At 34.4% G+C, this 19606-nt stretch overlaps 1 protein-coding gene across 2 annotated transcripts in view; it reads right to left on the bottom strand.

The window, feature by feature from the left end:
• Positions 1-19606, bottom strand: part of PTH2R (parathyroid hormone 2 receptor) — a 103382-nt gene that overhangs the window by 37477 nt on the left and 46299 nt on the right. For both annotated transcript variants that reach the window (XM_063077591.1, XM_063077592.1), the window contains 4 exons: positions 13923-14020; positions 10366-10555; positions 9048-9201; positions 3506-3566 (listed from right to left, as the gene is read on the bottom strand). In XM_063077591.1, the coding sequence (XP_062933661.1) occupies positions 3506-3566; positions 9048-9201; positions 10366-10555; positions 13923-14020 (503 nt within the window). The remainder of the gene's footprint in view (positions 1-3505; positions 3567-9047; positions 9202-10365; positions 10556-13922; positions 14021-19606) is intronic.

Below are 19606 nucleotides of genomic sequence, written 5' to 3'. Positions count from 1 at the left end.
TGAAAGTAATAATAGTTAATGTTTGTCCAGAAGTTGGAGATTACAAAGTCCTTTCATAATGGCTCTCATCTGATTCTCAAGTCAGACACAGACTCACAACCTTAATCATGTCCAAGAATATTATTCTCATTTTACAGATAAGAAGACTGAGGCTGAGGGAAACTGCCATAACTCACAAATGAAAGAAAAACCACATCTCCTAACAACTTACAACGTCAAACTTTATCCTTGCTCAATAGATACTTAGTAAATGGAGAAAAATAGCCAAATGGATCCATAAGAATTGATCAACAAGCATTGGAGAGTTCTCTATTGCAAAACAGAGAATTTCACTCATGCCCATTTAGAATTCATAGTTTACTGGAAAAATGAGACAGTTAGACATGCACATCAAGAGAAATAAGATGATATACAAGAAAGGGATAACTATATAAAATTCATACTAACCGATACCGGAATTTGATAAGGAAGATTTTATATGATGGAACAGTAGATTGCAAACATACTGAAGAGGCACAGCACTTGAAGTTATGGTTTCCCTTTCTGATCACCATGAAATAAAGATATATTTAATTTTATCATGTAAATGAGAAAAACATGTGCTAGTTGACAACACTGTATGTATACATACAATATAAATACACAAGCATGATCTTATATCTCAACAAAAAAAAATATGTGAATTGTTGAAAAGCCCATGGAAGGTGATAAGCTATTTCTGATTTAGGGAACAGAAAAAAGTACAAGTGGTAGAAGGACAAAGGATTGATATAACGAAAATAAAAGAAAACTGTCCAGTGTTCAATGGTCATTGTCCAATGTGTACTTCTCCTTACCAAATTTGTTAAATCAACTGAAAAGTGAGCACCTGTCAGTGATATTGTAAAAGGATTCCCTCTACTCTTCTCCACAGATCATAAAAATGCCACTTATCTCAATAGAAACATCTCGTCTGCCCATAAGCATTTATTGAGTGCCTCTGGAGCCCCACTGCCTCAGATCAAATGCCTTCTCTACCACTTATGGCTGTGCAACCTTGGCACAACTTCTCTGGTCTCCATCTCACAGAGCTGACATGAGGTTTAATTAATTTAATATTTAAAAAATTAGAAAGTACCTGAAATGTGGTCAGCATTCAAAAATGCTAGCTACTGTTTTTATTATTACTTTCCTCCAATTTTCCCCCATGTCCTGGTAATAATCTTTGTAAAATGCAAATTCGCTGTCATTATCACTGAACAAAGACCAAAAACGCTAAGGTGGCCATTGAGGGTCTGAACGTCTCACCCTCATCTCTTCTCCAGCCTAATTTTTAAGCCCTAACTTTGGCAGAATCAGGACTCCATCAGCTTGACAGTATAAAAATTAAAATATCGTAAGCTAGGATTAATGGAAGAATGAGTCCTGCTTTCTAATGGAATAACAACAAAAATGTTACTTTAAGTACCTGGAAGTACAAATTAATGAAACGATTAAAGAAATAATACTTGCTAGTGAGTATTTAGCACTACCAGTCTATTCCAAACTCTGCATTAAGTGTTTGACATACACTATCCCACTTGATCTTACAACAACCCTGCGAAGAGTAGTAGTTTTGCATTTGATAGACAAGAAAACTGAGGCTCAGAGAGGTCAGGTAACAGAACCAAGAAGTGGCAAAACAGGCCTGTGAGATGCCTGCAGCTGAGCTCCTCCTCCTCGCGCTCCCCTTCAGTGCCTCCATCTGCTAGGCACTGCGCTGTTTTGTATGTATCAACCTCATTTTTACACTGTTATCTCTGTTCTGTAAATGAGAAACTGATACACAAAGAAGTCACATGTCTTTCCCATGGTCCCAAAATTAGCAGCATCTAAATCAAGATTTGAACTCAGGTCTGTCAAAAGCTAAAGAAAAGGTTTGTTACCATCACCCCAGTATTTTTTTCCCTGTGATTTTATTTTATTTTATTTTTTTTGTTTTGTTTGTTTGTTCATTTGATTGTTTCAGTTTTTATTTTTAAATAATCTTAAGGATGGTACAGACTTTGTAGCCATAATAGTTTAAGACTAAAGCCATGTATGAAAATGTTACAACTCATTTAAAATTCCTTTTTTATAGTAAATCCAAAATAGTTTTCACTCATCAAAAGTCGCTTTCTTTCTCCAATTAAGTAGTTTCATTAAATTAAGTAAACATACTTGAATTTTGACTATTTAGTTGCCAACTACTCATATTCATTCTCCGTACTAATATACTATATATAATATTGTGTGTACAAGCATTTACTGACTAAAAAGCATATGATCAAAGAGAGATCTAGACTACTCTTAAATATATATCTAAAATCTCGAAGATTTTTTTTTAAACAGAAGTCAAGTTTATACTCATAATCTATTAAGACTATAGATCTATAAATGGAATATTGAGCAATTTAAAAGTTTCCTCTCCTCAATTTCACTGCTGTTTGTATTATGTTTTAAGTAGATTTATTTAAGACATTTATTCTACTGACAAAATTGGAGAAATAGTGATTTGGTGGTAAGGCCTACATATACAAAACTAAATTTTAAAAAGTGGAGAACTTAGGCAATTAGTTTCCCCTGTGATTCTAAATGCTACATTAAACTAACCACATGCTGCCTGGAAGATCTTAATGATTCACAGTTAGAATGTGCATTTGCTTTATTATTTAAAAATATTTAATTTTGATATACAATATAAGAAAACAAACGGGACAGATGAAACCCTAGCTTGCATGAAATATAGAGAAGTGATTAGTAAGTAGAGTACATGTGTGTTAAACATAGGGACTAACTATCTATGAGGCAACTGGGTACTAAACTTTCACGATGTACTAAATATACAAGAAACACAAAATATCCCTGATACATAGGAAGTGCTCAATATTCTTGAAGTCTTAATTCAGCCACTGATTAGTGAAACCCATTCCCACATGTCTTTTGTCCAAAGAATGCAAATAAAGCCCACAGCTACTCAACAGGCTAATCGGGAAGCTACAGCTGTGGCTATCGTACTTGCCCCTGTGTCTCTCTGAGAGAGCAAGTGTGTCATTGGTCCTGGGTACCTATTGTACCTTTTGGGTCTCCTTGCTTTAATTTCATGTCCAGTTCTCATAACTGCACCATTGGGGGGAGCTGATGTGGTAGAGAGAGAAAGACAGGAAGTGTGGACATTGCCTACCGCAGGACTCAGGTAGAGTGGTTGTTTCAGCTGCTTGCACTATATCCTAAGTGTGTTCCCTTATCTATCTCTTTCCCCTTGCTTCTCACAGTATAAGTTGATTTTATAAACCATGGAGCTCAAGCATCTTAATCTGGTCTGTGAGTCTTTCTTTCTATGACCTCTGGGATAGACAGCTTGCTGGTAATGTATCAGAGGCACCACTACACATGACATCTGTAAAGGCAGTGACATCAAGAACAGCAGCAGGTGTGAATTCCAAGCAGGAAGTCTGAGTCTTGAGAAAATCTGAGGCTCTCTGTCTACCTCTTCTTTTTTACTCACCTTGCATCAGCTAGAGTAGCTCGTGCCACAGCCCAGGCTGCAACAAATGCTGCTGGAAACCCTGTAATCAGAAAGGGATTCAGACACCATATTTCTTTTGAGATTAGGGCTTTTCTTATACTCACCACATGGAAAAATATACTATTTGAGGGAGAAAAACAGACATGAAAAATGCTGATATGTGAACAAGAAAAATCCACTTCACTTTCATCTTGTCAATTTCAGAAAAAGAGTGAAAACATTGATGTTATCATTCCTGAAATTCTGAAGACAAAGGTTGGTCCAATTTTCAGCAGAGGGATGTAGGGTCAGGCCATATTTGGAGGGGACTGAAGTTCCCAGGGCCAAGAGTAGGCAGTGGTTGGTGTATTTGACTTTGATTCTTGCCACCCTGACAGCTACATGCTTTCAAAGCATGAAACAATAGGGACTCATGAGAAGATGAGGGATGCTGTTCTTTTAAAAAACTAGAACTTTTTCATTCTAAAAGTGGAATATAGAGAGAGGCTACATGCAATAAGTTATAAAATCAAGAATTTTTTCCAGTTCAGCCTCTTCCTTTTTGGGGGCTCATATTGGTTCAAGACAGAAGCATTTGGCTGTGTTAATAGCTTAACAAAGGGTAACCACTATGTTAGTTTGATGATTTCAGCATGTGATATTTGTCCTTCATAAATGATAAACCCCTTCTGGGCTTGCAACATCAAATCCATTATATTCACTTTCCACAAGTCCTTCCTCCGCCCCCCCAGTAAAGGTTGACTGTTTAGTTCATGTTATAGTTGATTAGATTCTGACATCACACACAAAAAATTCATAAACCATAACTTTAATGGAACACTGCAATAGGGGACTGAAAGATTTAATAGACGACTTTTTGTTATGTGGCCTTGATGAAAGAGGTTTAAATAAAAGATATACAGAGACCATAATGAAAACACTACAGATGCTAGGAAGCAATTTACAAAGGGAGAAAAAAAAACATTTTAATCTAGCTTACAACATTTTTATTGAGCATGATATTAAATTCTCTACCTTTTAAAAACCACATTTGTAATTTTTCAGGTATTCTTTCCTAGCAATAAAGTGAACAAAAAAATAGGCTCAGATGAAGACAAGTTTCAGAAAAAGATAAAAATAAGTTGAAACCATAAAAGAGAATTTCTTCAGTGTCCTCATAACCATCTAACTAGCTGAATTTAACCTCAGCCTGCCTATATGACTTTTGAATTTATGGTTCTATGTTCCAATTTTATTTATCATTTCTATATAACAAATCTTCTCAAATTCTGTGTTCTAGGAAAATTTTCTCAAAATAGACCTACTTAGTTCTGGTTATTTCTTAGGCTCAGCTTGTATATTCTGTCTATCTATCCATCCATCCATCCATCCATCCATCCATCCAACCATTCATCCATTAAGCATTTATAAAGTGCCTGTTTATATGTCAGGGACTAGTGTAGTCTCAGAAAATAAAACAGTTAAGAAATAAACAATATCCCTGTTTTCCTGAAACTCTGGTGAGGGAGGCAAAATTAATAAAAATAACTTCCATTATCAATTAGTGCTATGAAGAAAAAACAAGAATGATACTGTGTACTGGGGAAGCTGCTTCCGATAGGGTGGTTAGAAAAGGCCTGAAATAGATCCCTTTGCTGTTCTGCTATCTTGGCTGTATGCAAAAAGTGTTTGTCTTTGATCAAAACTTTCACATTTTCTCATTTTCAGATCTGTATCTCTGCTTTTACAACTCCTGATCGGAAATTTCCTAAATGATGTTCTATATAATACTAATTAATCATGCTTGAGTTGGCAATATGTTTTAGATAATAATTATATCAAATATCTTATATCAGGCACCATGTCTTAATGAAATTGTTTTTCTCATAGTCTTAAAAGTCGCTTAGTCACAAGACTAGCATCGAGACAACCATGGAAGAATAAAGAACCACTTTGAGGTCTTTAAGAATTTCCTATCACCAATCTTAGTCTCGCATTACTATATAACTTAGAGCACAAAAATACAGGAAAAAAAATATTTGAAATTTAAATGCTATTTTAAATCTAAATGTTAACTTAAGTAAACTTAATGTGAATTTAAGTGTTCTTCAATATATGCATTTACTGAAAGTTGAGTTATTTTTATAAAACATGCTAGTATAATATGATTTGTGAAGAACAGGTTTTATCAATTAAAAATTTTGAGTATAATACATATGATCAGTACGGGCAAACAGACAAATAAAATAACATAACAGGTCATACTACATGCTTCCCATGTGTGGGACTAAACTATATTCACTGCCAAATGGGTGATCAAAAAATGTCTGATGGATTGAGATCATTTTATACAGAGATAACAGAACCACAGAACATAGAACATGAAAATATTCTATGTGAAAACTTGGCAACAAAGATGTAACTACATGATATTTACCAGGATAGGTACTTTTATATGATAATAACTACATGCTGGCATCTAATCTCATAGTTAGAAATTAAGGATGGTTGCTAATACTGAGGTAAATTACCACATTCAATGAGAATAAAGAAGACTGACATTTTTAAATACAGAAGTAAAATATAGGGGAAAAATGTAGATAAAGTAAAACTGAGAATAAAGTGCCTTATTTATGGGAAAATTGAGGCTAGGAGAGAGAGAATTAAGAATGTGATTGGTTGAAAGAAAAAAAGCAGTCATCAACAGTATTTTCCTTACTCCTTCATAAATCTTGTTTTGTGATAAAAATGTGTAAAAACCATCATTTAAAATATGTGTCTTCAATTTAGTAAAGGTCACATCTGCTCCTCTTCAGATTGTAATTTCCTTCCTTTCCAATTTATTGTTAAAAATCATCAAAATCAATGTAAATAATGTAACTCCACACATCACTACAATGTGAGTAATAGAGTTCTGAGTATTCATCGAGCTAAAGAAATCCAAGCAAGCTCTGTTCTCTAACGAAGCCAATAAATCACACCATTGGGAGAAAGTATGAAATTGGATTATCTATCGATTACTCTAGAAAAGGATCCTGCAAACCAGCTATAATGTTTTTGACCATTTGGAGAATGAATTTAGAAAAATGAGTCAGATATAAAAATAATATTTTTAAATCAACTCAGTGTTGAGATAAGAGAAAAACAATCTATTAATCAAACAGATTTGTATATATATATATATACTTCATTAAATAGTAGCTATGTTTTAGGAGCAGAGAGATAATCTTAAAAGAATATTACTATTCTTTTCATTATATATGCCCTAGAGTCAAGAATTTGTAGAGAATGGAGTTGCAAGGAGAGAGTCAGAAGATAGACTTGCTATAGAACCATAACTCTATAAAGACTGGTTATTACTGTTTTGGATTTTAGCTAATTAAGTGAGCATAATGTTGCATGTAATATGCTTTCACAATGAGCTTCCATGAAAATCCTACTTGCTTTCATGTATGTTCTTAAATTATTCTACAAAAAGAAGATTTCAAGCAATGATGCTATCTGTGGTAGTTGATACTCCCATGCCAGAATTTTGGGGGATAAATTAATAAAAGTTGTCCAGGAAGGTAAGAAACCCATACTTGCAGAGAAGCTCATGGAACCTTGACTATTTTTTATTCTCTTTTTCATGGAAAGATTTGAAAACTAGTTTCCTGGGTTTCAGTGGGACAAACTCCTGACTTTAAAGAGGAACAGACTGAGTGATATAGCTCAGTTAAAGAGTTGATGAGAAGGCCAGAACCAGTTAGCTATCAAGTCAATGAATAAGAAAAAAGAATTTATTATGAGTTTGACCAATGATGTAGAAATTTAAAAAAATAAAATATAACTCAGACAAACATCTACATTCATTATTGAATTTTCTATCCACACCTTCACCAATTTATAGTAATTATGTGGGTGCACAGATACAATTATGATTTGAAAGCAACTGTCAAGGAAATTTCCAAAGTGCCCTTAAAAAGTAAATGTGTCTTTTTTATTTTTAGTCACTCGCTGCTAGTCAAAGATAAGGGAGAGTCCTAAAACAAAGGAGCTGCCTTCAGAAATAAAACTTTATTTGTGATGATTATTATTTCATAATAAATGAAGTGTAACAGTAAATTGACCCTTTGTCTTCTTAAAGGTTATTAATTAGCTAGCAGGAAATTCAATATTCTTTATTTACATTTCAATGTTAAAAAAATATTAAGGCAAAACAGGCAAAGGAATATTCTTATAGGGAAAAAAAAAACCCTCCAAATTTAGTCTTAAACTTTTACACTTAGTAAATTTTTTTTCCTATGCTAACCACCTCATAATATTAATATTAAAATAGTAATTGAGATCTGCAATTGTTAATATCCAGATTCTTCTCAATTTTAACCACATATGAGTTTTAATTTCTCTTAAATTTTAACAAGCAAACAGCATCCTTTTCTGCATGTCATGTTGAGTTAGTACCTAATCTAGTAATCCCTCCAGCACTAAGTCATTTTTGGAATGTGAGCTTAATATCTTTTTTCTTTTTAATTACTATGCCAAAAGAAATTTGAGTGATTTCCTTTTTAAAAGACATGGTAAGCCCACATAATTAGTTTGTCATTTGTATTTGTTAAATGTAGTCAAGATGGTTCTTGGCTTATAAGCTCTTTTCTTGCATTCTCATATTATGACCTAGAAATACAAATCAAAGACACATCATTATAGCTTAGAAATTCAAAAATCAAAAATTTTAGGATGAAATTATTGATAATATTGACATAAGACATGAACACAGCAGTTCTAAACGTGTATAGCTAACAACATGTTCTTTCATATTTCTTGCAAAGAATCCTATAAAGAATCTAGCCTAAGATCACTAACTATATATTAAACTTGAAAAGTTTGTTACTGCTGGAAAGACTATAGACGACCTTAATACATTTTCACTACGAACAGAATAATGAGAGAGAAAGAAGGGGAGATAGAGATAAAATGAGAAAGGATTATTTCAGGAAAATAGCTGATGGAATGCTAATGATGAGCATGACAGGAAATCCTCAAATCCATAATCCAGATTGAAAATAAAGATGCAACTTGAAGGACATTACGTTAAGTGAAAGTAAGCCAGGCACAGAAAGACACATACCACATGATCTCACTCATAAGTGGAGTATATACAGAAAAAAAAAAAAAGTTAGCATTATAGAGGCAGAGAGTAGAACAGTGGTTACCAGAGACTGGAGAAAGAGAAGGGGAAGGAAAAACATGGGGAGGTTGGAGAACGGCTCTAAAATTCAATTAGTTAGAAGGAATAAGTTCTGGAGTTCAAAGTAGGGTGACTATGGTTAACAGTTAAGTTTTCTGGATTACATAATAGCTAGAGGAGAGGCTTTTGAATGTTTTCACCACAAAGAAATGATAAATGCATGAAGTAATGGATACATTAACTACCCTGACCTGATCATTATACAACATATGTATGTATCAAAACATCAGATTGTACTCCTTAAGCATGTACAATTACAATATGTCAATTAAAATTTAAAAAAAAAAAAGAAAGGAGATATAAATGCCTTACCCCAGCCTATCAAGATGAAGCCCCACAGGTATTTGGTGTCCGAAAAGAAAGCCACAAAGATTAAACTATGCAAGTAGAGACCTTCCACCAGGATCCAATAGTAGTTGGTAGCCAAGAAGTAAATAAACATCACAACAGCAATCTTGCATCCAATCTGTTACAAATAAACCAGAATTAGATCACGTTAGAACTCTTCATTGTACTAGATGCCAACATTAAACCACCAGGAACAATTCTTCAGTTTCTTCTTTATAGTCTAATATTTCTTCTGTACCTATGAAGGACAATCATGTCGAAAGAGACCAGAACAAAGTTGTTTTAACATAGCATTTTTAAGACTACAGATTTGATTTGATTTTTAAAATAAGATTATTTTTCTTTTAGAAGTTACAAAAAATCACTTTTCCTTCATTTTTTCTTTGTCAAAATAATACATGGTCATCAGAGAAAATCAAAAAAGTACAGAAAAGCATAAAGAAGAAAATATTTCTACCATGAATTTATTTTATTCTGGTCTTTCTTATGCAGCTATTGCTGCAAAACAAACTGCCCCCAAAGTTAATGACTTAAAACAGTCAATATTTAATATGTCCTATGAATCTGTGGATTGGGTGGGTGGTCTGCCAATCTGGGCTAGGCCCACTCACAGAGGTCTACCCTCACTGGCACACCATCACTTCCACTTCTTTCTGTTGGGTAAAGTAAGTCACAAAGCCAGTCAGAATCAGAATTAGCAGGCACTGCAAAGTTACCAGGAAAGGCCTAGATACGTGGAAGGCATCAAGACCATCTACTGTAACTAATTTCCGGATACATTGCTTCAGTGATCTAATTAACTGAATTATTGGATAATTCTATTTACTAACACCGGAACACTTAAGAGCAGAATCAAGCACAATGGAACTTTTTATTGGAACAAGTCTTTGAGTCCACAATAAAGGAATGACATATTCTGGCCTTTTAAATCCCAAGCTTCTGCTTTTGCTGATGGTTTTTTTACTTTTGAAAATGGTGAGCCATAACAGTTGCTATGATCCATATATCAAATGCCATTCCAATAGTGTGCTTTTTGCAGTTTCCATGTCAGAATGTTCTTGAGGAAAGAGCCCAAGCACTTACTCTAATCCAAAATGATGAGCGATTAGACAGGAGAGGACAGAATTGAGGAAGTAAACATCAGTAAACAAATCGGCCATCTAATTTAGTTAGTTCAGAGATAAGCCAAAACAAGTTAAAACATATCTAGTGGACTGTAAAATTTTATTTATTCGTGATGTTATATGAATCACTAGTGAGAGATAATGGCAAAAACTCTTACGTATTGTGATTTGTCCACAGAAGGTGCCTCAATGGAATTTTGTGTGTCATCCTGTGTTACCAGGGTCTGCAGCTCCTTTACTCCTATGTGAGCATGGACCACTCTGTCCTTGACAAAGATGCTTGTAGCTCTCAGCATGAAAGACACAAATAAGTGCATATGGATATAGTTCCTAGTGCAATGCAATCGTCTATGGAGAGAAATATTCAGTGTTTAGATTTGAATAAAATTAGAAATAGGGAAAGAAAATACCTAAATAAGCCCAAACTCCTCCCAAAAAAGGGGAAATATGATAAACATGAACAAAGACAGAACCTATTATTATGTTTCCAATAGAAACAACTAGGATCTAAAATGAAAATGTAACTTTTTGAGAATTAATTTTAAATGTATCCTGATCTGCTATCATGTTTGTCTAGATTTTGCAGTGTTAAACATTATACTATATTACACTGCAGTATTATATGATACTATATATAAAAGTAATAGAATAAATGATTAATGGAGAACCACCTTGAGAAGGCATAAACATTATTAAAACTGTCCATATTTTCAATACATTATAAGATCACGATATTTTGATTGCATGACACAAATTTACTTCCTAGGTATGTTTGAGAGTAAACAAGTTTACTTTAACATAAACTTTGGCATTACAAAAGGATCTTAGACACAAGTTAAGCCAGAAACATATTTAGGAGTAGAGATAGTACCACTAACTTCCAGTATAGCAAGTTAACTTTCAAAAAGTTTTTTTTTTTTTTTTTTAAAGTTTGATGGAAAAAGCACTAGGAAAAAGTTTACACAATCTGGCCAAAAGGCCCACCTCTACCATTGCTTAACTGTAAGAAAGCCAGAATTTAGATGTAAAACTTCCCTGTAAAATGAATACACCAATATTACAGTCATGTACCACATAATAACATTTCAGTCAATAACAAACTACATATACAGTAGTGGTGCCTAAAGATTATAATCAAGGTGAAAAATTTCTACCACCTATTGATGTCATAGCCATCATAACATCATAGCACAATTACTTTTTTAAGTAAATTTAGTGTAGCCTGAGTGTACAAGGTTTATAAAGTCTATACTAGTGGATAATAATGTCCTAAGCCTTCACATTCACTCACCATTTATTCACTGACTCACCCTGAGCAACTTCTAGTCCTGAAAGCTCCATTCACGGTAAGTGCCCTACACAGGCATACTATTTTTTATTTTTTATACCATAGTTTTACTGTGCTTTTTCTATGTTTAGATACACCAATACCTACCATTGTGTTGCAATTGCTTACAGTATTCGCTACAGTAACAAGCTGTACAGGTTTGTAGCCCATACAGCCTAGGTGTGTAGCAGATTATACAATCTAGGTTTGGGTACGTTTGTACGTACACTCCATTATGTCTGCACAACAACAAAATCACCTAATGATCCCAGCTGTTAAACAACGCATAACTATACCTCTCTTTCAGAAAGGACAAAGCACCCAAATTTAAGGGAGTAAGACTTTTTTTAATCCAGTAAATATTTTTATATTTCATTATACAGGGGTGAAAACTCAAATGAGAATGAGCTAAATGTAGAGAGTTTGGAAATGATTACATTGCTATTATGCTATGGACACGTATTTACGTTCATTTGGTCCTCATTCATTGATTTTTCACTGGGGGTGTCTTCACAGGTGAACAGTATTTGGCCAGATAGGCTCTCAGGTGTACATGGCGGTTATTTACTGTGAATAGTGCTATCCTAGAATATAAGTAGGTTTTGATTTTTAAGAGACTCACCATTATTTACTATTCTAATAAAGGAATATTTTGTTCTGTCAAACAGAAGAGTTTCTGAAATTTTAGTATAACCTTTTGCCGTATCGTATAGCAACTGTACAGAAAGTAATTGTGTAGAAATTGTAAAGAATCCACCATTAAATGCTTGTGAGGAATTACTACATAAGCTGAAGAATTATTACTTAGTCATTTGTATGCCGCTTTTTAGATAGCTTTCTTTTTCTATAAAGACTTGTCTATTATTCTGAACAACCAGAGCTAAGTTTGGTGTAATGGAATGAACTCTGGATCAGGAATCAGGATCAAGGTTCTATTCCCAGCTCAACATCCTATCACCTTGTGACCTTGGACACAGAGCTTCAGTTTCCTGGTCTTTAAAATGGAATAATTTCTGCCAGGCCAACTTCTCAAGGCTGTTTTAAGGAAGCCCCCAATAATCCCACAAATCTGATCACGTTACCTTTCTACTTAAAAAATTTCATTAGCTCCCTGTTACTCTTATAGGACAAAATTCAAAGCCCTTGACAAGGGCCTGCAAAACCTAGTGCCACAAAATATAATTTCTTCCTGGCCATTCCTATATGTCCACTCCTCCCTATGCATCAAATGCTCCACATGCATGGGACTGTTCTATGTTTCCTGAGTATATACTGCTCCTTCATACCTCTGAGTCTTTGCACGTTCTGTTCCCATCATCTGGCATCTGCTGAATTCCTTCTCATTGTTCAATACTAGTTCACATGTCAGTTGTTCTGGGAAGTCTCTCTTATCTAGTTGGTTTTGGACTAAATTCTTCATGCTCCCAAAGCCCTTTATAGAGATCTGTATTACAGTACTAACATTTCTTTTTGATAATCACTTAATGGGTCAATCTCTCTCAGTGGTATATATGCTACTTTTCTGTCCTGCAACATATCTTAACACGGACTCCATCAATACCAGAAAGCGTCTGTCACATGGTAGAGTAAAATTTTGTTGAATAAATGGACTACTGAATCTGTAAAGAGATTCTGAGTTCTCAAATACTCCATGCTTTTTCTTGATCTAAACATGAGTTTGGAATGCTCTTCCCCAGTCTCCTCTTCTGGTTAACTCTTATTGACACTCAGGTATCATTTTAGATTTCACTTCTTTCATCTCCCTCCTCTGCCCTCCCAAGTTACTACGCACCACTTGAATCATAGCATCTCTCACACCGTATGCTGTTTTCTCAGCTGCGAGCATCATGAGTATGTACATTCTACCCATGTCGTTCTCTGTTATATCTCTATATTGGTGCCCAAAATTTTGTGTTGATTTAGATTGACTTAAATTGAGTTGTACACAAGTTTAAGTGGATAAAAAAATAAAGCAGAACAAAAGCAATAAATACAGCTTCTCAATGGGCTGCTATCATGTAATTTGGGGATTGCTTAAGATGAATTTTTGTCCAATGGCATCAAAATCATTTGGAGAAGGTGAAATAAGTCATTACATCACATGTGAAAATTTTTGTAATTCATTCAGCTCTATTCTGTATCAGTTTGCAAACAAACATGCTGCAGTGCAGATCTACTGGCTTAAAGGTTTCATATTACTTTGATGCTTTAAGTTTTAAACAAACAAAAACCCTGAATTTGTCATGAAAAATGAATTGTCAAATAATATAATATCATTAGGTTGAATTCAAACATAATTGGGAGCACAGATTGTGAAACCTCTATGTCTTCTATGGAATGGAACCGGAACATGTCCCTGCCTAGAGAAAGTGACTGGGAATCACTCACCTAAAGTAACCAATGACCAGAATAGCCACAGCCAAGGAACCAAAGGAGATGGAGTAGCCAACGGTGTACATGACATAGAGGCGTTCAAAGAATTCTTGCTGCAGGGGAAGAGACAGTCACATATATCATACAACTATTTTATCAAGAAACTGGTAAAAACAATATGTCATTTTTGGAATATTATTTCTAGTTCTCTTCAACTTTTTCTGAGCTGTAATTTACATACAATAAATGTACAGATCTTAAATGAGCAGTTTAATGGTTTTTGACAAACCAAGTTCATTTGTGTCCTTTACTAGTCAAAAAGCACCCACCAGCCACCTCCAGGTCACCACTGTTTCAACTTCTGTCACCACGGATTAGCTTTCTCTGCTCATGCACTTCATATACTTTTCTTGACTGTTCTCAGACTTCTTAGAATTATTTACTATATGCTTTTTTTGTCAATATACTGTTTTTCATATTCATCAATATTGTTATATGTATCAATGGTTCATTGCTTTTTAATTTTTTTATTTTAAAACAATTATAGATTCACAAAAAGTGTAAAATATTGTAAAAATGGTCCCATGTACACTTTACCCAGTAAATCTTACATGGCTTTTAAGATTTTTCTCTTCATCTTGATTTTTAGCATGTTAACTCTGATGGTCTAAGTATGGTTTTCTTTTTGTTTATCCTGCCTAGAGATGGATGAATCTCTTGGGCCTGTGGATTGACTTGTTTCATCTATTTTAAAACTTCTTGACCATTGTCTCCTCAAATATTTATTTCGCTTCACCTCTCTTTTTACACCTAATTTCACATATGTTAGACAATTACAAATTGTATCACAGATCTAAAATGACTCAAATTTTATCATTCAGTTTTTTCTTCATTAAAATGCATCAGCTGGACAATTTCTACTGATTGTTCATCAAGTTAACTGACCCATTATCAGGCTCTCTCCAGGTTACTGTTGAGCACATCAAGTGAATTTTTCATTTTTGTATTGTAGTCTTCAGCTCTAGGACTTCCTTTTGATTCTTTACTCATTTATTTTTTTTTAATTATTTTATTCATTGAAACATAGTTGATTTTACATATCCATGGGGTACAGCATTGAATATCAATACCTGTGCAATATGTGACACTCAAACCAGGATATTTAGTATTTCAACATTACACTATGTAATCACTTTTTGTGACCTTTTACCAATTTCTTTCTAACCCCCATGCCCCCTTTCTCACCTCTGGTGCCCTCAGTTCTAGTATCTCCTTTTGAAAATTCAATGAATTATTGTGATTGTTGTATCTTGCTTTCTTCCTTTCCTTCTTTGTTTATTTTTTTAGCTCCCACTTATGAGTGAAGACATGCAGTACGTCTCTTGCTGTACTTGCCTTATTTCACTTAACATAATTTTCTCTAAATTCATCCATGTTGCTGCAAATGGCAGAATTTCATTCTTTTTATGTCAGAATAGTATTACATTGTGTATATATACCACATTTTCCTCATCCAGTTGTCCATCTATGGACATTTAGGTTGGTTCCACCTCTTGGCTATTGTAAATAGAGCTGCAATAAACATGGGTGTGCAGGTATCCCTTCAACATGATGATTTCCACTCCTCTGGGTACATACCCAGCAGTGGAATTGCTGGATCATTGTTTGAGGAACTTCCATACCATTTACCCTAATGGCTGCTCTAATTTACAGCCCCACCAACAGTGTAGGATGGTTCCTCTTCCTCCACATCCTTGCTAGCATTTGTTATTTTCTGCCTTTTTGATAATAACCAGTCTAACTGAAGATGATATCTCAGTGTGGTTTTGATTTGCATTTCCTTAATGCTTAGTGATGTTGAACAATTTTTCATGAGTCTGTTGGCCATTTGCATATCTTCCTTCTAGAAATGCCTTTTCAGCTCCTTTTCCCACTTTTTAATTGGGTTTTTTGTTTTTGTTTTGTTTTTTTTTTTTTTACTATTAAGTTGCTTGAGTTCCTTATATTCTGGAGATTGATCCCTTATTGGTTGTATAGTTTGCAAATATTTTCTACCATTCTACAGGTTGTCTTTCCGCTCTGTTAATTGTTTCTTTTGCTGTGCAGAAGCTTTTGAGTCTGATATAACCTCATTTGTTTATTTTTTATTTTGTTGCCTGTGCTTTTGGGGTCTTATTCATAAAGTCTTTGCCCAGTCCTACTTCCTGAAGTGTTTCTCTAAAGTTTTCTTTTAGGAATTTTATAGTTTCAGGTTTTATATTTAAGTCTTTAATCCATCTTTAGTTGATTTTGGTATATGGTGGGAGGTATAGGTATAGTTTCATTTTCTGCATATCCCAGCACCATTTATTGAAGAGGCAGTCGTTTCCCCAATATATAGTATTGGTGCCTTTGTCAAGATCAGTTGGCTGTAAGTATGTAGAGTGATTTCTGGGTTTTCTATTCTGTTCCTTTGGTCTGAGTGTCTGTTTTTATGCCAGTACCATGCTGTTTCATTTACTAAGTCTTTGTAGTACAATTTGAAGTCAGGTAGTGTAATGACTGTGGCTTTATTTTTTTTGCTCAGGATTGCTTTGGGTATTTGGGGTCTTTTGTTGTTCCATAGAAATGTCAGGATTGTTTTTACTATTTCTGTGAAGAATGTCATTGGTATTTTGATGGGGATTGTATTGAATCTGTAGATACTTTGGGTGGTATGGACATTTTCACCAGGTTATTTCTTCCAATCCAAGAGCATGGAATGTCTTTCCATCTTTTTTATGTACTCCTTCATTTCTTTCAGTAGTGATTTGTAGTTCTCGTTGTAGAGATTATTCATCTCCTTGATTAAATTTATTCCTAGGTTTTGTTTTGTTTTGTTTTGTTTTTGGTGACTATTGTAAATGGGCTTGTTTTCATGATTTCTTTTGCTGCTAGTTCATTATCGAAGTATAAGAAAGCCACTGGGTTTTGTGTGTTGATTTTGCATCCTCCACCTTTACTGAAACCATTTATCAGCTTAAGAGTTTTTTTGTAGAGTCTATAACTTTTCCTATATATAGGATCATGTCATCTGCAAACAGTTAGACTTCATCTTTTCCAACTCAGATGCCCTTTACTTCTTTCTCTTGCCTGATTACTCTGGCTAATACTTCCAGTATTCGGTAGGAGTACTGAGAATAGGCATCCTTGTCTTGATCTTGTTCAATATCATTCGTTCAGGATGATATAGACAGTGTGGGTTTGTCATGTATAGCTATTATTGTGTTGAGATACTTTCCTTTAATACCCAATTTGTTGAGAGTCTTTATCATGAAGGGATGTTAAACTTTGTCAAATGCTTTTTCTGCGTCTATTGAGATGATCATATGGTTTTTGTCCTTGATTTCGTTAATGTGGTGTATCACATTTATTGACTTGCATATGTTGAACTATCCTTCATCCCTGGGATGAATCCCACTTGATCATGGTGTATAACTTTTTTGATGTGCTGCTGTATTCTGTTTGCTAATATTTTGTTAAGGATTTTTGCATCTATGTTTATCAAGGATACTGACCTGTAGTTTTCTTTTTTTGTTGTATCTTTGCCTGGTTTTGGTATCAGGGTGATGCTGGCCTCATAGAATGTGTTTGGAAGAATAGCCTCTGTTTCAATATTTTGTAGTAGTTTGAAGAGAACTGGTGTTAATTCCTCTTTAAAGGTTTGATAGCATTCAGCAGGGAAGCCCTCCAGTCCTGAACTTTTCTTTGGTGGGAGACTGCTGATTACTGCTTCAATCTCATTGCTTGTTATTGGTCTCTTCAGGTTTTGTATTTCCTTTTGGTTCAGTCTAGGTAGTTTATATGTGTCCAGAAATTTATCCATGTCCTCCAGGTTTTCAAATTTGTTGATGTATAGTTGTTTATAATAGTCTCTAATGATTATTTGTATTTCTGTGGCTTTGATTGTAATGTCTCCTTTTTCATTTTTGATTTTTGTTATTTGGGTCTTCTCTTTTTTTTAGTTAGACTAGCTAATGGCTTGTCTGTTTTGTTTATCTTCTCAAAAAAACAACTTTTTGCTTCATTAATCTTTTGTATCATTTTGTGGGTTTCTATTTCATTTAGCTCTGCTCTGATCTTAATTAACTTTTCATCTACTAATTTGGGGATTGAATTGTTCTTGTTTTTCTAGTTCTTTGAGATGTAGTGTTTGGTTGTTTATTTGAAATCTTCCTATTCTTCTGATGTAAGCATTTATTGCAATAAACTCCCCTCTTAGTACTACTTTTTCAGTGCCCCACAGGTTTTGGTTTGATGCATCTTTATTTTCATTAGTTTCAAGAAATTTTTTGACTTCCTGTTTAATTTCTTCTTGGACTATAGGCCATTCAGGGGCATGTTGTTTCATTTCCATGTATTTGTATACCTTCCAGAGTTTTGCTTGTTATTGATTTCTAGTCTTAATCCATTGTGGTCTGAAAAGATACTTGGAATGATTTCAATTTTTTAAAATTGTTGAGACTTGATTTCTGACCTAACATGTGGTCCATCTGGAGAATGTTCCATGTGCTGATAAGAAGAATGTTTATTCTGCAGTTGTTAGATGAAATGTTCTGTAGATATCTGCCATGTCCAGTTGGTCTCAAGTGTCGTTTAAATCCTGTGTTTCTATGTTGGTTTGTTTCCTAGATGATCTGTCCAACACTGAGAGAGGAGTGTTCTCTCTCTCTCTCTTTAGATTTAACACTGCTTGTTTTATATATCTGGGTGCTTCAGTATTGGGTGCACATATATTTATGATTGTTATGTATTCTTGACTGATGGATCCCTTTATCATTATATAATGGCCTTCTTTGTCTCTTTTTATGGTTTTTGGCTTAACATATGTTTTATTCAATATAAGAATAGCTACTCCTGCTAATTTTTGGTTTCCATTTGCATGGTATATCTTTTTCTGTCCCTTCACTATTAGACTGTGTGTGTCTTTAATAAGGTGAGTCTCTTGAAGACAGCCTACAGTCGGGTCTAGCTTTGTAATCCAATCAGTCAGTCTATGCCTTGTGAGTGGGGAATTTAATCCATTTCTATTTAGGGCTCTTATTAAAAGGTATCATCTTCCTCTTGGCACTTTATTGATTTTCATCTGGATGCTTTAAATATCTTTTGTTCCTTTTGTCCCCTTTTAATGTTTGTCTTTGTTACTCATTGTTTTTTTTGAGGTGGTATGTTATATTTTCCTTCGCTTTTTCTTTTGCATTTTTGTTGTACCAGTGCTTTTGTTATTTCTTATGTATTCACGGTAGTGATTATCATTTTTCAGATTCCAGATGCAGGACTTCCTTGAGGATTTCCTGTAGTGCTGGTAATGTGGTGGTGAACTCCTGCAGTTTTTGTTTGTCTGGGGAATACACTATTTCTCCCTCATTTCTGAAGGATAGTCTTGTTAGGCATAGTATTCTTGGCTGGCAGTTTTTTTTCTTCTAGTATTTTGAATATATCATCCCATTCTCTTCTGATCTACAGAGTTTCTGTTGAGAAGTCTGCTGTTAGTCTAATGGCAATTCCCTTATAAGTGACTTGATGCTTTTCTCTTGCTGTTTTTAAGATTCTCTCTCTGTGTTTGAGTTTTGCCAGTTTGACTATGATGTATCTCAGAGTTTACCTTTCTGAATAAATCTGTGTAGGGATCTTTGAGCCTCTTGGGTCCAAAGGTCTGTGTCTCTCCCTATATTTGAGAA

The sequence above is a fragment of the Cynocephalus volans genome, chromosome 1 (genome assembly GCF_027409185.1).
Source record: "Cynocephalus volans isolate mCynVol1 chromosome 1, mCynVol1.pri, whole genome shotgun sequence".
In the NCBI taxonomy this organism is placed as follows: Eukaryota; Metazoa; Chordata; class Mammalia; order Dermoptera; family Cynocephalidae; genus Cynocephalus; species Cynocephalus volans.
This window is presented reverse-complemented; position numbering and strand designations above follow the sequence as displayed.